This window comes from Equus quagga, chromosome 10, assembly GCF_021613505.1.
Source record: "Equus quagga isolate Etosha38 chromosome 10, UCLA_HA_Equagga_1.0, whole genome shotgun sequence".
In the NCBI taxonomy this organism is placed as follows: Eukaryota; Metazoa; Chordata; class Mammalia; order Perissodactyla; family Equidae; genus Equus; species Equus quagga.
The window spans coordinates 57,296,569-57,324,499 of record NC_060276.1 but is presented as its reverse complement, the minus strand read 5'-3'; the positions used below and the strand labels follow the sequence as shown (position 1 = coordinate 57,324,499).

At 35.0% G+C, this 27,931-nt stretch overlaps 1 protein-coding gene across 4 annotated transcripts in view; it reads right to left on the bottom strand.

The window, feature by feature from the left end:
* Window positions 1–27,931, bottom strand: part of POF1B (POF1B actin binding protein) — a 76,731-nt gene that overhangs the window by 14,335 nt on the left and 34,465 nt on the right. For all 4 annotated transcript variants that reach the window (XM_046672596.1, XM_046672595.1, XM_046672597.1 and 1 more), the window contains exons 6-12: window positions 26,740–26,922; window positions 12,693–12,823; window positions 7,974–8,001; window positions 6,762–6,836; window positions 2,047–2,139; window positions 1,089–1,202; window positions 119–271 (exon numbers count right to left, since the gene is read on the bottom strand). In XM_046672596.1, coding sequence (XP_046528552.1) covers window positions 119–271; window positions 1,089–1,202; window positions 2,047–2,139; window positions 6,762–6,836; window positions 7,974–8,001; window positions 12,693–12,823; window positions 26,740–26,922 — 777 coding nt within the window. The remainder of the gene's footprint in view (window positions 1–118; window positions 272–1,088; window positions 1,203–2,046; window positions 2,140–6,761; window positions 6,837–7,973; window positions 8,002–12,692; window positions 12,824–26,739; window positions 26,923–27,931) is intronic.

Sequence of the window (27,931 nt, the reverse complement as noted above, 5' to 3'; positions counted from 1 at the left end):
TCAGAAAGCAGTCAAAGCAGTCTGTTTTCTCAAGGTGAATAGGATATATATATGGCCAAGGCTAGGGTTACAATAGTATAACCAAGGCAATAACATATTTAAAACAAAATTTTAATACCTGTGTTCTAAGATTTTTATTCTCTTGCTCTAAATTACGCTTACAGTATTCCAGTTCTTTTAGTCTATATTCCATATCTGATAGTGTGTGTCGAAGAGAGAGATTGCTTTCTTCCAATGCTTGGCATTTTGAGGTTGAGTCTTGAAGTCCTTGCTGTAAGAAGACACAAATAAATAAGACAAATGGATTCTACTTTTTGGGTAAGAGTGCTCTTTTCGTTGATTAATTAGTGAAATAAAGCAGATATTTTTCTACGCCCAGTTTTCTTATATATTTACCCTTAAATGGTAAGTTAAATCAGCCATGAAAGTTATTAGATTCTTGCTCCTAGTCTGACTTGCCTATCTTGAGTGAGAAGGAATCAAGACTAGATGAATTTTCCATGTACTAATTTAGCAATCTGATTCTTGCAACTCTTTGACCATACTGTATCCTGCCCTTTAGTAGGCACAAAAATGACCACATGCCAGATTATTTATGTGACAACTGGAAACAGAAAAAATTGCAGACCTTCATGGGAGTGAAGATTAGGAAGGGATCAGCCTTAGAGACTCATTACAATTTCCTAGGAATTGTTTCTGCTCAGACATCTGGAGAACACTTCTAGAGTTTGTTCATTCATTTATTCATTGCACAAATGTGTTAAGATCTACAAAACCCTTTTCATCAACACGTTAGTAGATTAAATAAATGAGTGAACTTAGATTTCCAATACTTATACAATTCTTGTCACCCAACAATACAGATAATTGTGGACCGTATATACTTTATATCTAAAATACATAAGTTTATCTGTTTTTTTGAGAGAGCTTTCAGTCGTTGGAAACACTCAAAGCCACTCATTTCTCATATGAACAAATTGTTCCATCATATTTTAATTCTGTCTGGATTGTATCTCATAACTCCAATGTACCATGTGCATATGAAAAGCTAACAATCTAGTTTATCATCAATGAAAATATCAGCTTACTTGCTGCTGGCGGTTGTTTGTTCTCACTGATGCCAAGAGTTCTTCATACTCTTTTATTTGAGTTTCTTTGAATGCCAGGTCTTTCTCAAGTTTTATCTTGTCATTTTCAAGTGACTAGAAGCAAAATTATTTTTATGACTCAGAATTACAGAAATTTGTCAACAGTCACATAATACAAAGACTTGTTTACATTGGAAGGTTTAAATACACACTTGGTTTCATTTATAGTTGGTTAATAAAACAGAATTCTTAAAAGTTAAGCAAAATGTGGACTACAAAAGGACTGAAACTTTAAAAACCTGCACTGAAAGAGACATTTTGATGTATTGACTAATTCTAAGGGCAATGAGGCAGAACTTTCTGAATTATTTTAACGATTTCCCCCAATCTACAAAGACTCCTTGTTAATGCCAGCAGGTGGTGAATTTTCAAATTAGAGTCTAAATGTGTTCGTCAGAACCCAGAAACAAACAAAAAAACCACTCCAAAGTCCTCAAGGAGTTATTCATTATATGGAAAGTATTCTGAATGCATCTAGCTGATGGCACCAAGAACATCAATTAAAATAGAAAGGGTTAAGTGCTTGGAGAAAGAAGTTTTCTTGTATTCAAAGAAACTCAAAGTATGCTTTATTATTACAGAAAAGGGAGAAATTCACATTCAATGAGTCATATTATTCCAATTTTACAAGCTACTCCCTGGCTTTAAGCATTGAATTACCTTAGTGGTAAACTAAATAATAAAAACACACTCAACTTTCTTTCACTTTTCCATTGGACAGCTCTTTTCTCCTCTCTCAACCCCAATTAACTTTTTCAAGATAGTAACTATGTCTGAGTGAGCATAACATTGTTGTTTTGTATTAAATTTTAAAAATGTAGACTGAATGGATTGATTTCTATGTTACAAAGCTAGGAACTAGAAAGTCTTTGGAAAGAAAAATCAAAATAAATGTTACTGTCAAGTCATTTTGAAGATGTCCAAGCTCCTCCCGTATGTTGCTGAATGTGGACAGCACTAGCCGGAGTGATTTATCAGACATACCCCTCATCTGGAGGAAAAAAATGATTGATGATTTATTTTACTAACATTTAAAAACAGGCAATATAAATGATAGTAATCTTATTTTTCTGTTCCTACAAGCAAACTTATGAACAGCTTTATTTTTGATATGGCAGTATTAGAATAGTGATACAGGGGCATTTTGTGAATAATATGCGTAAGTAATCCAAGCAATATTCCTGAAGAGATCATAGCTATGTGATTAGAACAAGGGTCTATTATTTTTCCCATAATGAAGTATCATCTTTCTCACAAGACAGAAATCTATGAGCAAATTCTCAAATTTACTTTTTACTTTTATTTAAAGATTAGAAAAAGTGAGGCAGTCAACCTTCAAATAATAAGATGCACCTCCATATGAATGCTGCCAAATGCACAGATTTTGGCTGAGGTGAGAAGAATATAATACAAATTAAGTTTAACCTTGAAGTATAGAAACATCTCAAATTTTAAAGAGGAGGGAGAAAAGCCCTTTCACTAGATTAAACTCATTTCTTCAAATAAAAATGGTTTAAAAAGCAGGCAACTTCCATTTCTGGAAAGATGGAGTAGAAATACTTTTCCCTATTCCTCCTGGTAGGTATAACTAAAAGCCTGGAATGTTATGTATAAACCAAACATTAAAAGACTCTGAAAGATGAAAAGAAGGAGGAAGTCTGGTTAGGAATATTGAGATCTGAAGAATGACACAGAAGTGAATTCCTGGGTTTTCTTTTTGCTTCATATATCACAGACTGGTGTTGGGGAACTAGTAACCCAGAAACAACAATGGATACAGATAACAAAAGTCCTTAGAAAAGCCTGCTCTCTCTAACCAAAGGACCATGAAAATTGCAGCCTAGTAAGGCAAAGAACTTTTTTTTTTTGAGGAAGATTGGCCCTGAGCTAACATCCGCTGCCCATCCTCCTCTTTTTGCTGAGGAAGATTGGCCTTGAGCTAACGTCTGTGCGCATCTTCCTCTACTTTATATGTGGGATGCCTGCCACAGCATGGCTTGATAAGTGGTGCTAGGTCTGCACCCAGGATCCGAACTGGTGAACCCTGGGCCGCTGAAGCAGAGCAAGCAAACTTAACCACTACGCAACCAGGCCAGCCCCAAGGCAAAGAACTTTTAAATAATAACCACTCTACTCCAGCCAAACACCACAGAAAAGAAACCTACAACTCTACTCCCATCCAAACCATCAAAGACCAAGAAAGGAGGCTAGACTTTCCCCCTCACCAGGCTCTAAAAGTTATACCAACACCATTCACCAGGTTGGTGTTAGAGAAAGCAGGGTAGAGAAGTGGGACTTTCATCCCTTCTTGGCAAAAATGAGACCCCAAGTACTGTGGTGTCAGTTGAGACTAGGAGGGGAGCCTAGGCTTTCACCTTATCCAGCACTATTGAAATACTGCTTCACCTCCTTGCTGAGGTGATGTTAGAGGATTCTTACTGGAAAGTCAGGACTTCCATCACTGCCCAATGGAAATGAGGCCATTCACCTTGCAGTGTCAGTGGAAGCCAAGTGGGGAACAGTAATGAAGCACTCTTCCCCATCCAAACCAAGGTGGTATCACTGGGGGCCTGCTAGAGAGCCATAGTTCCTACACATGCCCAGGAGGAATAAGGAACACCTCCCCTGATTAGTCTTAATAGAGGCTGAGTGGGGAACCTGGACTTCCACCTCCAGTTGGCAATAACAGCAGTGCCCCCACTCCCCCTGTTGTTTCAGTATCAGAGGGGTCCTGCTAAAGCAGAAGATGTGAATAAGAGCCAGAGTCACAACATAATACTCAGATGTCCAGATTCCAATAAAAAAAACACTTGTCATTCCAAGGACCAGGAATATCTCAACTTGATAAGAAAAAACAATTAATAGATGCCAACATCAAAATAACGGGAATGTTAGAATTGTCTGACAAGGATTTTAAAGCAGCCATCATAAAAATGCCTCAACAAGAAATTACAAACTTAAAACAAATGAAAAATAGAGAGTCTCAGCAACAAAACAGAAAATCTCAAGAAACTAAATGGAAATTTTGGAACTGAAAGCTCAATAACTAAAGAATAAAAACCAAAAAACCTCAATGGATGGACTCAAAAGCAGAATGGAAAGGACAGAGCAAAGAATCAGTGACCTTGAAGACAGAACAATAGAAAGCATTCAATCTGAACATCAGAGATAAAATAGACTGGAAAAAAATTGAACAGAGCCTCAGAGACCTGTGGGAGTGTAACACATATCTAACATTTATGTCATCAGAGTCCTAGAAGGGAAGAAGATGGAGATGAAAAAGTATTTGAAGAAATAATGCCTGAAAACTTTCCCAAATTAACAAAAACCATAGATATACAGATTCAAGAAGTTGAGCAAACCCCCGACAGGATGAACCCAAAGAAATCCATGTCTACACAAATCAAACTTCTGAAAACTAAAGATAAATTTAAAATCTTGAAAGCAGCAAGAGAAACCTTAACTATGGGGAATGACAATTCAAACGACAGCAGATTTCTCATCAGAAACCATAGAGACCAGAAGGAAGTGGCACAACATTTTTAAGCACTGAAAGAAAAGAATTGTCAACTGCAAATTCTGTATCCAATGAAAATATCTTTTAGGAATGAAGGGGAAGTCACAACATTTTCAGACGAAGAAAAATGAAAACAATTTGTCACTAGCAGACCTACCTTAAAAAAATGGCTGAAGGAAGTTCTCTGAAGAGAAAGAAAATGATAAAAGAAGGAATTTAAAAGATCAAGAAATGATATGGTAAGCAAAAATATGGGTAAATAGGTTTTTTCTTCTCCTTTTGCATTTTCTAAATTATATTTGAGGCCTGAAGCAAAAAATTATAACACTGTCTGATGTGTCTCTCAATGTATGTAGAGGACCTATTTAAGAAAATTATATTATAAATGTGGAGGGTAAAGAGAGAGAAAGGAAGAAAAATTTTCTGCAGTTCGCTGAAATTGGTAAAATACTGATACCAGTACACTGGGACAAGTTATGGCTATATATAATGTAATACTTAGAGCAAGCATTAGAAAAGCTATACTAAGAGATGCACTCAAAAGCACTAGAGATAAATCAAAATGGAATTCTAAAACATGTTCGAGTAATCCACAGAAAAGCAGGACAAAGAAAACAGGGAAACAAAAAGCAGAGAACAAACAGAAGACAAAAAATAACAATGGCAGATCTAGCTGTAATATATCAGGAATTACAACTTGGTCCAGATACACCAATTAAAAGACAGAGATTGGCAGCATGAAAAAAAAATCATGACCCAACTGTGTGTTCTCTACAAGAAACTCACTTCAAATACAATGAAAATTAAAATATATATATTGAAAGTAAAAGGTTGGAAAAAAAGACTATGCAAACATTAATCAAAAGAGAGCAAGAGTGCTATATTGATATTAGACAAGAATGACTTTCAGAGCAAAGAAAATTACCAGAGACAGAGAGGAACACCACATAATGATAAAAGGGCCAATTCACCAAGAAGACATTGCAATCCTAAATGTTTATGCACCAAACAACAGAACTACAAAATGTATAAAACAAAAACTGAGAGAACTGAAAGGAGAAATAGATAAATCCACAGTTGTAACTGAAGACTTCTATACCCCTTCCTCAGCAACTGATAGAACTACTTGGCAGAAAATGAGCAAGAATATAGAAGAAATCAACAACACCATCAACCAAAGAATCTAATCAGAATTTATAGAACACTCCATCCAATAACAGATACACATTCCTTTCATGTGTCCATGTAAAATATACCAAGATAGACCATATCCTTGACCATAAAACAAAATTTAATCATTTCAAAGAATTGATCTCATATAAAATGTGTTCTCTGACCACAATGGAATCAAACTAGAAATCAATAACAGAAAGACAGCAGGAAAATCTCGAAACACTTGGAAACTAAACAATACACTTCTAAATAATCCATGGGTCAAAGTGGACATCGAAAGAGAGATTAAATACATGTAGAACTGAAAGAAAATGAAAATACATATCATAATTTGTGGGACATAGCTAAAGCCATGCTGAGAGGATATTTATAGCATGAAGTGCTTACATTAGAAAATAGGAAAGGTCACAAATTAATAATATAACTTCCTATATCAAGAAACTAGACAAAGAAGAGCAAAATAAACCAAAAGGAAGTGAAGGAAGTAAATAATACACACAAAAGCAAAAATCAATAGAAGTGTAAACAGTAAAACAATAGAGGAGATCAATAAAACTAAAATCTAAGTTCTTTGAAAAAAATCAATAAAATTGATAAACCTCCCACAAGACTGACAAAGAAAAAATAGAGAAGACACAAATTACTAATATCAGGAATTAAATAGGGGATAGCAATACAAACCTTGCAGACATTCAAAGGATAATAAGGGAATACTATGACAACTGTACACATATAAATTTGACAGTTTAGATTAAATGGACTACTTTGAAAAACTATATAATGCAACCTGTTTAATTGAAGTATAATCAACTCTTGTGAAACAGGATTTTTATTCGAAACTTTCTGTTCTTAATTAAAGGAAGCATCCCAGAGTAGTGGTTTGTTAAGTGTTGATCTCATGCCCACTCTTGACCTCATCTCACCTGCAGAATATAGCGAATTTGCTGTTTGGTAAACTCTGACAATCCTTTAGGAATCAAAGATTCAATGTCTTCTGACTGTAAGAAAAGAGAGGCTTATCCATTGAACAGATACACGTTAGTATGTTAATCTTACGGTCAGCAGTCCACAGACTCATGCAGCAGGGCATATTTTTAGAGACGTCAAAAGATTATTCCACTTTTAGGGCAAGAGTTGCTACAAACTTCATTTCTAGCATTATAAGTTCTTTCTTACTTTTGAAAAATCAATTATACTACATACACTACGGAAAGAACCCTGAATTCCAGGCATTTTAAGAAAAAGCTTGGGGCAGCCAATCAGGTGTTCTATTCCTATTTTTAAGAACAAAAGATGGTCTCTTAAATCCCATTAAATACTTCATTTCAGTGTATCTTTCAACAACTGAAAGTTTTGTTGGGTGGTAAATATGACATTTTAGAGGCTAATTTTTTAAATAACAAAAATTGGGGGAAATGAAATTGTTTATGGAGAATTTACATAAAGCTGTGGTGACTTTTGAAAGATTATGATGTTGCCACAGCAACGTTGAGAAGCTTCAACTAATTTTAAGTGAAAAGCTGAATTGAAGTCAGTACTTCCCTAATTTAGGACTTACTGAATTATGGTAATGAATGCAGTATATCAATACATTGGAAACAAAGATAAAAGGTAACATAAAAGAGGCCATTGTGCTTTATATATTGCATTGAAATCAGGCATTTCTCTATTTGATGGTTTATTCCATTAAAAGTAATTATTAATAAAATGTGCATGTATACTAGAATTAATACTTGAAAAAAATTTACGTCAAGTTGCTGGCTATTTGGCACGGGACACAGGTTTCAAAATACATTAAACTAAATTTGCTATTTATTAACGTAGATTTCACTTTTCTAAAGCAGACAGTATGTGGTCAATGAAATTTTAAATGTTCTGATAAGCAAGGCCAAATTAAATCATTAGGTGGCAGCTGATAAAACATTTTTTGTGTGAATGATTATTATTTTTACTATTATTACTTTTACAGCCATTACAAAGATCTAATGGTTATATCATTTTAAAGGCAAAATGATCATTATTTCTTTCACTAACCTATGTTTCCAATCTAATAAAGGTACCAAACTAAAACAATGTTATTAGTACAAATATCATAATCTGCTTTATATTTGATTTTCATCTGTTTTTGCACTTACCTCATCTGTAGACTCGAAGTCCTGTTTGCTGCAAGAATGAAAAAAAAGATACACAACCTTAGGAAAATGTATATATTGGTCATAGATAAATGCTAGTGTTCCAATTACTTTATCTTTCTTTTTGATATATCATAATAGCACTGATTCATTTTATAATCCAAATGAAAAGTTTAAAACTAAAATGACAATGACACGATAAAAATAAAGATAATTTTCCTGGAACCAGCTAATCTTTTAAAAATGAACAATATCCAAATAACAAGCTGATAGAATATGCAGAATTGGCTAGTACCATCCATTTGCACCAGTCCATTTGTGGCTACAATATAGAGGTCCTCGGTGCTTGGCAATAAATGCTACCTCAGTGAATAAATAGCAATAATAGTTGTTCTCTCTCTATTTTCACCTCCCTTTTCTCCTTGTATTGCCCTCTTTCAGTGCTGACTCCAGCTTCTCTCTACAGTGTCTTCAAGTTATTCATACTCTTTTTTATCAAGATCAAAACTTGCAAGACAAGACTGAGTAACTCATTCAATCTACACTACAGTGTGTATGGCAGTGATGAAGCTTAAGGGGTATTTGAATGTTTACACAGGGACAGAGCCTTAAGCAGCGTGACCAAAATTCTAGGGGGATAATAGAATTTCCAGGATTAAAATGAGGGTTTGGCTTCGAGGGTTGGAAAGCCCTTTGTGGAACCATGTTAGGCAGGCAAATGCTGCGAGAGAATTGTTAGTCATTATACCAGTCTGGCACTCGCTCCTTTGGGGAATGGTGAAAGCTGGGAAGGATACAATTCTAGTGTTGTCAGCGGCAACAGACAGGCCTTTATTTTTGCTTACTTGCTCTCTCTGCACTTAGTGGAAGAAATGGGCTCAAAATACATATGGCGAACATACTTCTGAAAGAGAAACCAGTACGCACGTTCTGACAGAAAGACAGAATATTTTAAAGTAAGACAGTCTTAGAAAATCATAGATATATGATTGCCATATCCTCAGTATAAGAGAAAAATGTTTTAGAGATATAAGCTAGTACATTAGCTCCTATCTTTATGTTCTAAGTGCTTATGAGTAATATATTGTTTACAGAGATAAGTGGGTCATTCACTGTGCAAAACCTCTTGCATGCATTTATAAAAATATACAAGCTAATGTGGAGAAAGAGAACTGAAGATTCCATTTCCCGAAGCATAACTGCATATGTGCAATCGTCTGTCTGTATGTATGTGGTATTTCCTGTGTTGCCCACAATAGAAATTGTGGAGAGGCCCTAGCAAAAAAAAAAAGAAATATCTTCTACTTTTTAAATGTTTTACTAAAGTAACTGCATACATATATTGGAAGCTAAAACAAGTTAAAAATATGAATCACAATGCAATTTTAGTAGTCTTGCATTACTGTTAACTGGACTTATCACTGTATTAATAGACCTTTTATCTTTAAAATTTTGATTCCAATGACAACCTACTATACATGTCTCTAGTCACTTACTTCTGTCTACAAATAAGAATACAAAACAAAGAAACAAAACAACGGCACTTAATACTGGAATTTTAAAAATAACCAGAATGGTTTCATGAGACAACCTTCCTCAATTCTTACCCTGCAGCCCACTCACTGCTGAACTGCAATTTGGAAAGAGAAGAAAAGTGGAAACAAAAAGGGAGGGAGAGAGGCAGAGAGTGCAAACAAATAGAGCAGAGCAGGGAGGTGGAAAGGTCAGTGTGGATTACATCTCCATTCAGCACTGGAGGGTGGTGACTAGAATTACATTGGGCAGAAGAAAAAAAAAAAGAGTAGCACTCACTGTACACCATCTCACCTCCTAGGAAGGAAGGAATGTAGTAAGGAAAAAGAAAAGAAAGGAGGGAGAGAAGGAAGGAATGAAAAGAAGGAAACTGACAACCTTCTGACAAACAGAAACTCTTAAGCACCAAAATTTTATGAGACCCTCTCCACTCTAGAGTGTTTACTTAGGTGGAGGCACTAGCTTTCTATTTTCTTTTTGGTATGTTTAGCTACTCTACGAATTAAATTCAAGGCTTTGCAGTGCTCAATTACACATTAAGGTCACCCATGTATATTTATCAAAACCCCTCGATGAGAGGAAGTTATTTCAAAACCCCGGGTTACACCTTTACCTGGATGATCATTATGAAATAATTTAACTTCTCTTGCTCAGTTATTTTCTCTACTTCTAGTTTTTAGTTTTTTCGTTTATTAGTATGAGACTAATAAATTTGGAATATATTTAACTGTCGTTCTATAAACTTTATCAAGTAGATTGTGTCAAGGCCACGTGCTCTGAAGTGTTTTGGGGCAATACAAAACACGAATATTATCTTGTCCTGTACTTCATACAAACATAATTGTCCCAAGACAAAATTTTAACAATGTCAATCCTGTGATTTTTCCAAATTTGATGATTCAAAAATTTTATGATTTCTTTAATTTGTCTGCAATATCTTAAATAATTTGGAGATACATATCTAGTTTTGAAAGGTTAAGTGATTTGCCTAAGGAGAAAAGGTTCTCAGAGTAAGAGTTCTAGTCCCAGATTTTGCCACTTTTGTGGCGTTAGGTCAGTGGTTCTCAAACTTGAGCATGTATCAGAATCCTCTGGAGGGCTTGTGGCTGGGCCCTACCCCCAGAGTTTCTGATTCTGTAGGTTTATTTCTGAGCTCTCACATGATTCTGACACTGCTTGTAAGTACATTAAGTCTTTTATTGCTTATAACAAATCTATGAGATAAGGATTACTATTATAATCCCTATTTTACAGATGAAGAAACTGAGGCACAGAGAGGTTAAATAAGTTGTCTGATATTACACATCCAGTATGTAACCAAAGCTGGGACATGAACGCTGTTGTGAACTCTGGATCTAGAATCAGGGTACTTAAGACTTTGTCTCCATATGCTCTTGATTTTACAATGCGATACTTTGATAGAAATATTCAGGGCTGATTAATGCACAGAAGAGAAACATCTAGACCAAACTGAGTATCTAGGGAAGGCTTTCCAGAAAAGTTGTCATGGTTTATATGTAAAATAGTACTCAGAATGTTTGAATCCATCTCAAGCACTTAGTAGCTGCGCGACCTTAAGTTAATAGCTTACTCCCTTTGGGTCTCCATTTGAAACTTTTTAGGGTTACTGTGTGAATTAGATAATGTAAAAAAAGCATTTAACACAGTGTCTGGCACATAGTGGACACTCAATAAATAATTGACAACTCAAAATGACGGGAAAAATTTTAAGGTAGTGACCTTATGCAAATGGATGAATATGTGAAATAGTCATTTGGGTAATGGGAGAGGGTGTTGATTAGTATAAAACAATGATGAAGGCCTAGCTGAAGATTGAAGTCATGTGTTTATTCACGTGTTGAATTGAATTGACTCCAATTCTAATAAATGGCTGTGCTTTTCTCTAACAGTGTTCAACTGCATGGATGTAGCAGTAAAGAAAGCCTTCATTTATTCAACAAATATTTTTTTGACTACCACACTAAACCAGTCACCACACTAAGCACCAAGGAAACCAGGGTAAATAAAACAGCTCTCATGGAGTCCTCTGAATTCTAGGGGTAGTTATTGCTGGGTATTGGATGGAGGAGATGCTGGTAAAGAGAAACGTAAAAAAAAGCAAAAAGCTAGACTAATCCAGAGTTGGGATTTTGCTAAGTGGGAGAGATAATAAGGTAAGAAGGCAAAGCAGTTGAGGGTGATGGTAAGAGAATGGTTTCAGTCATGAATATGAAAGCAAGAAAAGTCAGGAAGGAGGGAGCTTATAAATGGAGAGAAAGAGATGTAATAAATTGAGAGAAAAGAGATGGACAAGAGATTAAAGAGCTCTAAGAAGTAGAAGAATCTAGTTAGTGAAGTCTGAACTAGAAAAAAATTCTACCTACTTTCCTTTATCCTCCAGATTTTTCTGAATTTGTGGAGCTTTCCCAGATTTTTGCCTGATAGTGGACCATATATGATGTGACTATATAGTAGAAGGCAACTTTTGGTGTGTAGCTTATGGAATTCATTTCATGACATAATATTCTCTCATCTATACGTGAACAGTTGATAAATTGCTTATGTATATATATATTTAAATATATTTTACTTATTAGATATTATATAATATACATATTTATATTTACATTGATTTATAAATAGATATTTATATAATTTACATTTGATATATTATTGTTAAACAAGTTATATGTAATATAATATATACTATTAAACTAATATAAACATATAATAATATATAACACTAAATGTATAACAGTAAATGTAACTATTAAACTCTGGCCTTCATACGTTGAGTGCACATTAGTGGAAGATAAACAACAGTGTGTTAGCAGTGGGATTGTATCCTATATCTTAAAACAAGTCATAGTATGCCATGCATTTTTTGAGCTCCTTGCCCAAGAGGTTGCATTTGCCATCAAAGTACATTATGAAAGAAGGTACATAGAATTCTTTACTGATCCTAAAAGGGCTGGTGTGATCTTTTTGATGATTTTCATGAAGTACATAAACTCTTAAAATGAGACATTTGCTGAGATTTGCTCATAGAGTTGCCCTATTTCCCCATTAAAAGTACAAGAATTTTGCTGTGAACCTAAAACTGCTCTAAAAAGTCTATTTAAAAAATACTAGAGAATTGTAAAATGTTTGATAGCTACAACATCAAGGCAAATGATATGTTTACAGTACCTTCCTCCAATTCTCTGCAAATGTTCTAATAAGCAGTGATATAGATCGGTATTTTTACGGCTCAGATCAGCAAGCAACTCTCCAAAATATTTGGGGTCCAATTTTTCAGGGCCATCATCTTGAATTATCACCTGAAGAAAGCATCAGCCACAATTATAAATAATATTAAGTGTTTCTAAGTTCACAAATGCTTTGATGAGAAATGAAAAAAGTGAAATAACCCATTAATACAAATAACTCATTACAAAGTCATCACATGAATCAAGCCACTAAATTTTCTTTGTATCTAGAATATACATTTTTCAATATGGGAGGAATTTAAAGGAAAAGCAGCATTGCAATAACATTTTCAATTTCACTTCACTCAAGTCTAAATGACCTAATGAATGCAAAACTTGAATAATTTGTATAAAAATTCTTGAATATAGATGCTTAAGTAAAACAGTAAAACAAGTAAATCAAAATCCCTGAATTGCCCATTATCACAACATGGCTCACTCATCTGTCCCCTGTTGGAAAAGAAAATGTGAATTATTTGAATTTTACTGACTCTAGAAGAATTGATTTCATTTGGATTTGCATCTTCTTAGTGAAAGTCATCTTGATTTATTAGTGTATCTTGAAGTTAGATTAAATAAACCTTCTCAATTCAATGTGTTTTTATGTATTTCTTGTTGGATTCCCTCCATTTATTGTCTGGACTGAATATCTAGACAATCTGACATGAAAGAGAGTAGTTCAGGGCCAAGTGTAGAAAATTCATAGACCTCAGAGACATTTGAGATGCTAAACACAAATTACTGTGAATACTGTCCTAAATAAGACCTATTCTATTGGCTTCATATCCTTTGGTATGAATCTTTTCAATATTATTGACTACCTTGCTTCCCATCCTCAAAACAACACTACCTGGAGGTTAATAACTTAGGTTGCATTCCATACTACCTTTGATATTACACGTGGAACCAAAGGTGTCCTATAAACACATTTATTCCTGAGAATATATATATATATATATATATATATATATATATATATATATATATATGTATATTTATATGATAAATAGACTTCAAATTTGGATACTTCCTTTTCAACTTGTCCTCTGAATGCAGATCCCAGAAAAGCATGCATGCTGAGGCAAATGGAAGGATTGCAAAGTAAGCAGAGATGGGCTTTCATAATTGTGTCTGTGATATGCTAAGCCATTTTATAAAATACAGATAAATGGAAAAAGCCACATTCAACATAAAATATAGTATCATCCTGCTTTTATTAATATATATATATATATATATTTCACATTTTTAAAATCTAGATGAACATACCACAATGCTATCTTATCCATGTACCCTTGGAAGTTGCTTTCATAGGGAAGTAGTGATTGTTTCCTAAACAGAGTAGTCTCCTATATGAAGGCATAAGTAGATGGATAAGCTGATAAAGTGAATATCATCACACAGTATGTTTAAACGTCATGGAATTAATAAATTGTGTATATTCAGCATAAAACCTTTAAATGCTTACATAAACATAGTAACACTTTCTATTTCCCAACGTGTTCTCTGTTCCAGACATGGTAAATTTCACTGTCCTGGCCACACATCCCGTTATTCCTGCCTCTGGTTTTTACTCACATTTTTGACTCCTTTGAATACTCTCTCTCCTTCGTGCTGTGTATCCAAATCTTACCTATCCTTTGAAATCCCTCTCAAGATCTACCACCATCATGAAAACTGAAATAATGCCAGCCAATGAGCTAACTGAATTTAGCTCTTTGTGCTCAATTATCTTGAATTGTTTTCATATTATTTTACATATGTAAATCTTGTTCTCTTAGCATCCTCTCCTTACCCAAAAGAAATAAACAAACTTGAGTAAAGAATGTCATTGTTTATAGTATATCCAATAGTATCTAGCACAATACTGATTGAACACCCTATAATTGTTCAGTAAGTACTTGTTGAATTGAAAGAAGTCATCTACCTGGTTAGGAGAGACCCCGAATTCCAGCTGTTTCTGGAAAGAATTTTTTTACATGTTTCTCTTTTAAAGCAACTAACCAAGAATGGTTAAGGAAGCCAAAAAGAGCATAGGCAGCACTTCCTCAAGAATACCATAGTGATCCCTTACACCCTCTTCCTAAGTTCAGGTAAGTCTAATAGTAGCAACTAAACTGAACTCCTTGTAGTGTTGGAGACTGACATTTCAGTTCTATCTAGATTTCTAGATCTTGGCAGTCAGCTCCTCAGTGACAGTCCCCTCTCAGGAAATGAAGGTCAAAATTAGGCAAGTCTTTATTCAAAATAACCATGAATACTTTTGATTTCATATTTTATTCATGCATTTCTCCCTTATACACCACTTATATATTCACCAAACTGGAAGTGGCCTAAAAACATGGTTTCAAATATGATTTTAAAAATCAGAGTTAACTGGATAAGAAGAAAATTTAGCTGTCATGTCAATGTCATTCCATGGGTCTTCAGGTTATTTCAGTGCTGTAGCTGGCCAGATAGATACCTTCTTCCTGCCTCACCTCTCTATGTGTGTCCTTTCCAAAACTGTAACTTTCCCAAATAAAAGAGGGCATTTCTTTAGCCAAGGATATTCAAGTACTAAGCCCCCTGTTAGAATCTCCAAACTACTGATTTGATATGTTTATATTTTACATATTTTTCTCACTTAACTGATTATAATCCCCTCATAATGCTGTAAAAATCATGGTTTTTCCTTCCAATTTGATTCCTTTTACAGAGTAATTTCATAGGTTCAAATTGTCTTAAAATATTTATTTCTTTTTTATTTTTGCACAAATATTCTCCTGTCATTGCACTGCACACTAATAGACGTTTTGGGTACATAATTCTTTGCCCACATGGATTTTTAGTGCCATTGCTAAAACTTTTGCTCATGTGATTTCTATGTGGTGGATTTAGGCACCCAAACAAAGAATCAGAGAGTCTAGGACAAGGAATTATTTACATCAACATTGTGTCTGTGTTCACAGCTAGAAAGAGGTGTTAAAAATTACCAAAGGGAAGTGATTTTATTTTGAGAAATAATAATAATAACTAATATTTATTTAGCCCTGACTGTGTTCCAGCCATTATGCTGTGAACTTTACGTAAAGATAAAATGAGGTAATGCTATCTTATAACCACTACACCATATTGCCTCCCAGGTGACCTCTTGTGTTTGTTTTCTCAGCTACTTTGAAATTATACCGTCCCTAACTGCATTATTTTGGAGGTTAGTTGGGCTAAGACTTGACATAGTAAGAGTTTGATTTTCTTAGTGTGAAACTATGCAAAATATGCCTAAAGTTCATGTAATAAATTTTAATCAGCTAGAGAAAAGGGAACAGCATTAGAACTGAAGAATGGGTTCTTTTGGCAAAAGAGATGTCAAGGTGACAAAGCAGGAAGCAAAATTTTACTCCTTTGTATCTATATTCCTCTCAGTTTTGTACAGTCTACAATTTACAATAACATTTGAGTAACACTCAGTAAAAACCAAAACCCAATTGAGTTCAAAAATTTGGAGAGGAGAAGACAGAAGTCAGATTCTCATCTACTTTTAAGTCTTTGACAGGACTATGCTCAACAATAAAATGAAATTTCCTAACTGTAAACTGTGATGTGCCAGGTAGCAATATTTCCCATTAGTAAATCACAGGTCCTTAGAGCTTCTCAGTTTTATAGGAACTGTCTAGAGGTGTGTTTTGACATATCTTTTAGAGTTGTCTCAAAGCCATGCTCTTGCTTTGAAAGAGCCAAAATAGGGAGCTCCCCAAGGAAACATGAAGGTTTGGGATCAGAATAATGATAAATCTAGTGGATGGAATTTTCTCTCTGTGACAATATCGAGCTGATAGGATACTTGAGATATAGGTGTACCCCATACCTACTCTTCCGCCTGATGAATGAGAGCTATCTCCAGTCTCAATCTTGGATAATAGCTTTAGCTCTGAACATATAAACAGGACAAGAATATGAACTGTGCTAAGAATAGTTTATCCCAGATACACAAAATGTGATATTTCTCCAAAAAATTACAAAAATTATTAAAGAGCCTTAGCATGTGTCAATCAAGTACCTTTAATCAGATCACTATTTGACTATAATAATTGCCAAGAGTCCAATTCCTTGTCTCTGATTGTAGTAAAAAAATCTTTGATTAGAATTGCTGCTGAAAACTCAAGGCAAGGCAAAAATGTTTAGGTGTGAAACCAGGAGTAAATTAGTGGTCATTTTTCAGAAAATCTGTAGAAAGGAAGTACCTTGTAAAGGGAGACCATGGATCTCACCTCACTACTGCCTTGGAGATTCTTATCCTGGTTCCAGTTTTGGGTTTTGTTTCTTATTTGTGGTCTATGTGATTCTAGGAGTGAAATTTTCTTGCTAGCGTCTACATTATATAAACTTGGATGTTCAAAGATGATACTTTTGATGACCATATTTACAAAAGTCAGTGGTAGTTTTTATAGAGCCCTGGAGACGGTAGACACACAGTAGTAACAAATTCTGGCTGAGCTACCTGTATTTTCTTGCCTGGCCCCCCTCAAGCTTAAGGGCATACATTTGTGAGAATGCTACTCAGGACTCGGGATAGTTCATGATCAAGGCATAAATCACAATCCGGTAGTACAGGTCATTGGCTTAATTAAGTTTATTCCCGCTAGGTAACTGGCTTAAATGTGTGCATGTTTCGCCTATTTAGAAGGGTTGCTTAGCAGCTTATAAAGTGCTTAAAATGCCATGTTATATAAAAGAGATTATACATAAATGCCTAACCCTCTAAAATATCACGAACATGTTAAGTAACAAGGTCTGCTGTGCTTAGACCCTACTGGGTAGAAACGTTTTGCTACATGACAACAGAAAACATCACTATTAATAAAAGGTTACAATGTATAGCTTATTTTACTGCACAGCTCATAATCATATAGTGACATTTGTAGGTAAATGAGGCTACTGCTTCATTAATTTTGCTTTGATTTGGGACATTTAATAGCTGTCAGACTGATTGAAACCATAGTTAATCAAGTGGTCATTAATCCCTGTGAAATTAAATGCATTTTAGGTACCAGCGTTATTTGGCTAATAGGGTAAAAGAAATAATTGCTCTCTTCCTATTTTGTACGACAAGAAGAAATCCTAGCAGGAGAGAAAGTGTCAGAATTTTAGGTTCTGAAAATCCTCACTGCTGTTTTTAACCTCCATAGATATTTTAGTAAAGAAATATTGCATTATACAGTACCTGGTACGTAGAAGATTTTCAATAAATGCTGTCACTGAATTGAATGCACTTTACAATAATCACACTTCTAAAATGAAAACTTTACTCATAACAACAGTTCTGTTCTTAAAAATAAAGGCCTAATTTAATTTTCTATGTGAGTAAAGCTAGGCAGCAAAGTGTTTCAATGAAGAAAGAATGGAAATTGGAGCCAAAAGCGGAGCTCCCGCTTCCTAGCTGTAGGTTACATATGCTGCATACTGCATAACCTCTCTGAACCTCAGTTTCCTCAACTGTAAAATACAGGTAATTTAATACCTATTTTATAAAGTTGCTGTAGATATCACATATATTTTGGTAAATTGTTAAGCCATAATGCAAAACCATTACATAAATAATGGTCTCATTTAACTTAAGACATATGGACAATTGGCTATTGGAATAATGATAGGTGTGGAAGATGACTATAAATTTTCCACAAGACTCTCAGCTGCCTGAGAGTAGAGACATCGTCTTCATGTATTTTTTTGATTCTAGTACCTAGCCCAGGGCCTGAATACAGTAGATGTTAAGTAAACATTTGTTGCAAGGTAAGTCATGAAGAAGTTGTTTATAATAAAGGATGTAACTGGGGCTAAATATTAAGTATAATAAATGTAAAAGCACTAGTTGGAAGAGATGCTTTAATAAAGCACACTGAAATGGGCTTTATTAAGACCTAACCAAGGTTGTTCTCACTCCTTTTTGGTGTATGTGTACCTTTTGACATTATGTTATAAAATAAGATGATTATTCCACTCTCAACCAAGTGAAAACAAAAGTAGGTGGCTTGGATTGTTACTTTATAATGAATACAGGTGATTGAATTTGTAACATTTGTAACAGCTTAAATTATTCTTTCTGACTGGAAAATAAAATGGATAATAGTTTCCTATAATACAAGTGAATATCAAGAATTAATGAAGCTTGTTCTCATGGACAACAGGAATTATGTTACTAATCATGTTTTACATTTTTTTTCTAACGTTTCCAGAAAGCTCAGAGCTAAGTTTTTAGCCCAGTTTTGCTAATGGCATAGAACTCTGTGGCCTGCATTTCTGTGTACTCTCTTTTCCTTCTATTGTTATTACTCCATTATATTTACACTGTCCCTGACATTTCTTTCTCTATTCTATTATATCTTATTTGTTCTCTTAAGCCACTCCAAATCCTTTTTGTAATGAAGTGGCAGGTATAAGTATATATATATATATATATATATGCAGACATATATATGTGTGTGTGTGTGTATACACACATATATATATATACACCAAAGAAATTAATTTTAAATGAATATGTATTTTTTAATATGTAACTTATTGGTAATACTTTTGTTGCTGTCTTTTCCTCCTCTCCACTTCTCTGTCATTTCTCTAATCTGCCATTCTTTAGTATATAATTTATTCAAGGAACGGAACCACTTCTTTATGTAAGGTAAGCCAATGGAAGAACTTACTACACATATGCAGTAGCTCTTTTAATGTAATTTATCGTATATTCTAACTTTTTTCTTACACCAAAGGCTAACATCTATATCCAAAAGCCGCATGCAGGATTTAAAAGGTCTCAGGAGCGTGATTCTTTCATTCATTCAGCACACATTTATTAAGAACTTACTAAGCACTGTCTAAGGCATAGTTCTAAGCACTATTGGAAAAAAAGACACATAAGATACTGTCTCCTCTCTCAAAGACTATGGTTTTTTAGAAGAGCTAAGATATGTACCTAAATAAATTTAACGTAAGGAATAGATTGACCATTTGATAAGGGCTATAAAGAGAGGCACAGACCAAATGCTAAGAAAGTTACAAGAAGGAAACCTAACTTTCAACTATATGAAAGAGGTTATATGTAGAAAGAGTCATCAGACTATGACAACTGATTAGGTGTGGGATGGCGAAGGAGAGGAAAAGTAAAAAATAGTGCTAAATTTTGTCTGGTAATTAGGGCATTGGAGATATCATTAATACAAATAGAGGGCTTAGAATGAAAAGCCAGTATGTGGTCAGTTGGAGGTGACTGTAGGACAGCCAAATACAGATGTCAACTAGTCCATTAAAAATGATGTATTAGACCCGAGGAGGAAAGTTTTGGGTGCTGTCCATGTAAAGGTGATCATGTAACGGTGTCCATGTAAAAGCCTCAGAAGTCAAGCTTTTGTATCATATAGTCAAGGGAAAGTGGGTAAGAAAGGAGAAGGAGGTCAAAGATGGGGCCCTGGGGAAGATCTCCTGATGAAAGATGGAAGAGCAGCCTCAGAAGAAAACGTAGAAGCAGCAGTGTAGCATAATGGGAAGAAAGAATATCAAGAATAGAATGGGTTGACAGCGTCATATGCTATAGGACTGGAATAAGATGAGCACAAATAAAAGGAGGTAGAATTTGCAACTTGAAGGTCAATAAAAGCAGTTTCAGGGGCCGGCCCGGTGGCGCAGTAGTTGAGTTTGAATGTTTCACTTCTTGGCGGCTCGGGGTTTGCAGGTTCGGATCGTCAGTGCGGACATGGCACCACTTGGCAAAAGCCATGCTGTGGTAGGCATCCCACATATAAAGTAGAGAAAGATGGGCATGGATGTTAGCTCAGGGCCAGTCTTCCTCAGCAAAAAGAGGAGGATTGGCAGTAGTTATCTCAGGGCTAATCTTCCTCAAAAAAAAAAAATCAGTTTCAGGAGCATGCTCAAACTAGAATCTGGTTTTCAAAGTGTTAAGAAATGTGTGGGTAGTGAGGAAATGGCAGTAGTGAGCATGCCTTCCTCCTTCTAGAATTTAGTAGATGAAGGGAACGAAAAAGATGGTAGTGTTCTTAAGAGAGTCACCTTGAAGGCAAAGTTAGATTCTTAATTCTTGAAAATTGAGAGAATCGGAAGTTTGCTGAAAGTACCGAGAAATTTTTCAGTAAAGTGGGGCGTTGAAGAAGTTCACATAGTGACCTCAAATTGTGATCCCTGGACCGTAGCATTGGGATAACCAGGGAACTTGGAAATGCAAATTGTCAGGTCCCAGTACTCTCTATTTAAACAAGCCTTCCAACTGATTGTGGTGCACAAGAAAATTTGAATGCCACTGCCCATTCTCAGTAGAAGGCAAGGCCAACTGCGGAGAGGGAGAGAATAGAACTGGGACCCAGTGTGTGAGGAGGGTGGGAAAGATAAAGATTAGATATTGAAGACCATGGTAGCAAGTCAATTAGAATTAATTAAAAGGACTCCAGCGACATGGGCAATCCAGCAAGATAGAGACAATCTGTACCACACTAAATTGGCCTAGTTTGTAGACTATCTCTAGCACACAAAGAAATCAAAATATAGGGGCAGAGAAAGTGGATGGTAGTCTACCCACAGTAAGGGACCAGCAAGGAGAGGACAATAATCAGAGAAGGCAACAAAAATTGTAAGGTTTTATAGCAAGAGCATTGTTGAATTGGCTGACAGTGAAGACCAGCCTAGCTTGGAACTGACAATTGGAGAGCTTGTTGAGGGCAGGGTTCAGTAGGAATGAGAAAGTAGGATGTGAAGTGAGAAAGTGATGATAAGAGAGACATTCAGCATTCCAGATTAAACAGTTTCAAGGGATGATGAGGTTCAAGGAGTGGCCAAAGTCTATGAGGGCTGAAGATGTAGAGAAATGAAGCAGCTGACTGTGATGAAGAACCATGAGGGCAGAGTAGGGGAAAGATCACTGATATGAATGGTAATTCCTCATAGATGATTCCAGGGTGGAGGTCAGTGGGAAGTGGAGAGAAGATTGTAAGCCTGCCAATGAAATTGTTGAAGGATGGGGAGAGTGACTAGAAGGTCAGTAGATAGCAAAAATACAAGCTAAGAAGGGTGGTGTTTATGGATTGCAGGGTTTTAAAGAGAGTAGATAGTTGATCAACAAAAACTGGAACATTGGACTGTAGAAAAATTTTACTGAGAAAAGAATTAACAATAGATACATAGAAAACCAAACAAATGAAAAAATAGAGGAATTATTAACACCAACAAAGAATAGTGTACTAATAAAGAAGCAAAATAGTGCACAAATTGGTTCAGCAGTAAATCATACTTTCATAGCAATAATCATATAAACATTGAGTTAGCAAAAAAAAAAAAATGGGGATTTAACTATATTGGGATGATTGAAGGGATGGAAACAGATGGATGGGGGATTAATAGAACCAAACAGATAATATACAACATTGACGAATCAAGAAATAGCAGCATATGTACATACAAACTATTTAGCTATATGGAGGTAAATACCAGGAAAAAAAAAGCTAAGAGTTGAAAATGGTTGCCTCTGGGGATCAAGTGTATGTGAAGAGGATTGGGGCAAGAAATTGCTGTTTGTTATATATGACTTTTAGTACTATTTGACCTTTTAAGCCATATACATACATTACTTTCATTTAAAAAAATAAAAAGTACTTTTTAGAAGAACAAATAAATAATTCTTGTTTGCCACAAAACAAGAATTCAAAGGGCATCATAGCAGGAGGTAGCAGGAGACAGATAAGGGTGGTGCTGGGAAAAGATGGGCCCAAAACAGATGTGAATTAAATTTTTGGAAGGGATAGCAGGGGATAGAGGTTTGCACAAAAGACACCCATTTTCAATAACGGTGATGAAGAAGGCAGTAAATATGGAAAGGGACTTGAGCCACATGTTAATGGGTGAAGGAACAGGCAGAACTGCTGAGTTTATTGAGCTAACCAGCCCAGAGATTCCACCATTAGTGAATGACTTATGTTACATAAACATTAGAGCAAGCTTCCTGGATACTTGCCAGAAAAAGCACCTGGCACTAAGATCTGTACTGTCTCGATGTTGACAAAAATTGAATTTTCAAATGACAGAAGAAAGTCATCACAAATTGGAGTATTTTCCATTGACAATAGCAATATCCAAGTGAGCAGGACTGTTCCCTTTACTCCAAAAGGTTTCTTGGAAGCCTCAAGCCAAGTGGAAAAGAGTTACACACGCAATATACATAATTATTGAGTCTTTCTTATAAACACCACCTGTATGATAACTTGTAAAATGAGTTCAGCTGAGCTTTTCCTTGTCACTAACATATGTGAAGTTATCTATTCCTTGCTAACGGCAGGGAAATGATCATAGCACGTTACTCCTATTGTCCCCAGGGAAGGAAATGTGATCGGTGATGTTTGAATTTGAAACCAAAATGATGATGTTTCTAGGGAGAACCATGGAAAACATACATAAATTAGTTTTATAAAAAATATTTTGAAACCAGGTTTTTTGACACCTGATTTTCAAATATATTTTAATGCCTTTTGCTTTGTGGAAAACATTTTAAAGTCTATTTAGTTTCATTTAGAAATATCATTACAATAGGAACCAGTGTCTTATATTGGTGCTTTGAAAGGTTTGAGGGCTGGGGTTGGGGGAGGAAGAAGGTAGGGAACTGAACATTCGTTTGAGTGCCTACTATGTGCTTGGCACTAAGGGAAGTACTTTACATATTTTATCTCACTTAATCCTGTTGTATGATACACTGCACATTGGGTATGATTCTCCCTCTTTTATAGATGGGGAAACTAAGGTTCAGTCCAGTTAAGTCAATTAGCTCAGTCCAGTTAATTAGCTAAGATCATGCAGGTCAGCAGAATCAGGTTTTATAAACTCAGATAATTTAACTGAAAATCTATATTCTTTCCATCTTATTATGCTACCTCAAAATTACAATTTAACTCTGAACACAAACTAAGAATGGGTCAACATTTAGTTTTAAAAGAATCTAACTTACGTCTGCTCTATTATCCTGGAAAAGAGACTCTTCCACCCACGTAGAAGAGACGTGTAAACACGAAGGAGCCTAGGTGAGAGAACTCACTCTGCCTCTGTCCATGGGATCTGCACAACAGGTAACCCTGAGCTCACTCTGACCAGGAATGGGTCCAGTCCTATGTTATCCATACAAGTGGAATTACAAGCTCTAAGCTTCCCAGGACACTATTCTATTTTCAGCAGCACTTCAACTTTATCCTCATAAAATATTGAAAAACAAGAAAAAATTTTATCTATACCAAAAGCCTCCAGTCTATAACAAAGCTAAATCGGAATCTCAAACTAAAGTATGAATAATAAAATAGAAAGCAATATATTAGTTACCCAACTCTGCTCATTTTCTAAATAGACAATATCTAATCTGATCAAATATATTATTAATTGTACTAAGCTAGTGAAAGGATATCGTAGCATTACCATTGCCACCAGACAAGATTCTTAATCTTGTTATATTGTTCCCAACTCTGGTAATTGTCCCTCACTCCATTCTTGCTGTCGTTATTCTAGTTTAAGTTTTATACTTAGACTACTGAAATAGCTTCTAATAATCTTCTCTCTGCAAATCTTTCTCCATGGCATTTTTTTCATGTTGTAAACTTTATAGTTTATGAAGCACTTTCAACGTATATTTTCATTTAATCTTTACATCAACGCTGTGAGGTAGACATTACTACCTAAATTTTATGGATACGGACACTTTTGAGAGATTTGGTATTTATTAAGAGCATACAGCTTGAAAGGGACAGAGCTGGGACTGGAACCCAGGTCTTCTTAACCTGAAGCTAGTCCACACTCTGTTATACCACCAATACCTCACCACTGTCAGACTCTTAATCCAGTGCTCTATTCACGTTTACACTATTGATCACGGACTCTCCACATTACTGACAACTTCAAGAGGGAACTCTCAACAAGCTCTGGAGTCAGACTACCTATGTATGAATCCTGGCTTTGCCACATGTTAGCTGTACAAGCCTTTCCAAGTGACTTAACCTTTCTGAGCCCCAGTTTCCTTATCTGAACAAGAAGGCCAACAATAACACCATCCTCATCTGATCATTGTGAGAAGGAAATTAATTAATATACCAATCTGTCTTGTACAAAGCTGCTAGGATTTACCTCCTAAAGCATACCTGTGTCGTATTTTCCTACTCAAGAACCTTCCCTCACTCTCTATTACCTACCAAATAAAGTTCAAAATTTTAAATTTAAAATTCAAGGACCTCATGATCTGTCTTTAATGTATCATTTTAACCCTACACTCTAGTACTCCTCATCCTATGTCTTCCTTGTCATACAAACCCAACTGCTAACTATTTCTGAAACCCAAAATGTACCTTCCCAAATCTATGACTTTTTTCATGTGATTCCCTCTTCTTAGGATGTCATCTCCACGCCACATGGCAATACCACATATGAAAATTCTGCTTACTCTTCAAAGCCCAAGTCAATTCCCACCTTCTCAACAAAGCTTTCCATGATCTCCCAGCTGAAATTAATTTCTTCTCTCTTCTGTTCCCAAAGCATGTTGCTTCTTCCTCTTTTATGACAGACAACACTTTGCTTTGTATTATGTTTTGTGTTTTTGCCACTTTCCCCTATTAGACAGTAAGCACCTATGAGAAATGTGACAATATCTTACCCACTTTTGTATTTCTCATAGTACCTGGCATGAAGATGTAATGTTTATGAATAATAATTACTACTGAAAACTAATAATTACCGTTTGTTAAGTATTTACCATCAGCACTCAACAATGGCAAGTGCTTAACATACAAGACATAATTTATTCTTACAATAATCCTGTGAGAAATGGATGATGTTTCTCTATTTTATAATGAGGAAACTGAAGCAAAGTTAAGCATTAGATTAAACCATATGAAATTGTTGCTATGTGACCAACTTTGACCTATAAAACGATCATTTCAAATGATTTAACCTAATAAAATAGCTTTTTAATGATTATTACTAATCCATTTAACGTAAAAAATTCAACACCATCTGGACCATGATTTAGAGTAATTCTAGAGGCCAATATTTCCATACATGATATTCAGAGAAAAGATAATTTTAGGCTTCTTTAGATTGGAGAAACCTGGGTTTTAAATATTTTGTTGTTCTTTTTGGCCAATATGGCCAAAGCACGTATTTCAGAGTTTCAGTCCTTAAACATAATCTCACATATATTTGATATAAACAATCAAATTCTTATGTGGTCAGGCTCCTTCTTTATTTTTTCTTATTCTTTCAGTGAGAGTTGCCTATGAGAGAGGTCAATTTGAGCAAGTTATTCCTCATTGGAAAAAAGATCTGAAAAAATACAAATGATGGCTGATTCCTCATTGTTCCTATTATAATTGTTAGTTTTATCAGGATACAAGAAAATCTTTTTTCCTTTAGCACTTGTTTAACAGATGTTTACAAGATTCCAAAGTCTACAGAACATAAATTAGTCACTGACGATTGTATCCCAAGAGATTTCTCCTTAGCAATTAAGTTTTAGTTTCTATTTTGCTGATGTACTATACAATGAAATGTACACATATTCTGACTTAATATACCTTATTTTCAAAGAAGACATATAGGAAGTAATTACCATGAAATGTGACCATTACAATCATCTTAGATCACATTTCCAATTCATCATTCATTTAAATACCATACCTCATGAACATATGTAATGTCACACAACCATTTGACCCATTTTAGAACTGAGAGTCAGCTAAAAATTAGGTGTTCATTAATCAGTTCATAACTTCCCTCATAGATTTAATGTATTAATAGACTTGAATTATTTTGTCTTCTGAGAAGAGGTTGAAAATTTTGCTTTAAAAATGCCATAACAAAACACAAATACCAGTGATTTTACTCCTTATTTTGATGAAAATTTCATGTGAGTATCTGTACACTGGTGTGAGAAGGATTTAACAGCGTTATTTCAGCTTTATAAAGAATCAGCTGACTGATCTTACCTGCTCATGTGTTTGGCTTGATCCACCACGGCACAGTTCATTTCCAGCATGTATAGAAATTGAATCACTTCCTGTGATGGTTTGGATTTGCGAGCTAGAATGGGATTGTTGCCAGTGTGGAGAATGGATGATCTGAGGCTGTTGGACAATGTGATGATGGCATTGAACCTGAGGATAGCATTCCTAAAACACACACACACGCCAAAAACAGTCACTGAGAATAAAAGTTACTAATCAAGAAAAAGCCAACTGAATTCATTTTTAAAACTTTAAAATTTAAAATCTCCTTTCACAAGATAATTCAAGCCCTAGGATGTGTAGTTTTAGTAAGTGATATATTATTTTCTCAAATTATTCCATTGGAAGAAGTTATAGTGAATTCTATTTTTATTTGATCAGGCGGCTGTGACCACCCAAATACTTACCTAAATTGGCCTGGGAATTGCATGCTTTGATTAAATTAATATTCCAACTATACTTAACACTCACTATAATGAATATTAATATTAACTAATCTTCTTTGATGATTCAACAGGCACTTCAGGATCTAATGACATAATAATACTATGATACTGAAGATGTAGACAGATATAAAATTAGAAAATAATATAATGTAGTGATTTGCGATGTCAGGAAGCATATTAGAATCACAGTGGGGGTGGGCAAAGTTCTTATGCTTACGAAAATCAAGCATGAATTAAGAAAAAAGTTTGGAAAACAGTGACTGAAGCTTCAGATCCAGAAAACATGGATTCTAACTGATTCTACCACTTACTCTGAGATCTTGGGAAACTGTATATGCAACCGTTATGAGTTTCAGTTTCCTCATTTGTAAAAGTGAAGATAGTATGTGCCTCATTGGGTTGCTGTGAGGAGTAAATGAACTAATGTATATAAAGTGCCTAGTACAAAGTAGGTAATAAACATTTATTATTATTATCGTATTATTTCATCATCGTCGTCATCGTCATCATCAACTTAATCTTCATCCCCCCCATTAATTCTGCTGGTGGAAAAAAAACCCTGAGGTCCAGAGAAGTGAGATGATTTATTTATAATGACACAACTAATGAATGGCAAAATTGGGACTAGAACTCATGATTTCTAGCTCAGATTTCTTTCAAAGCATGAAGCTGAATTTGTCCTGTCCTCAAAATATTCTAGAACTTGTTTTTAAATTAAATGTTTGCTA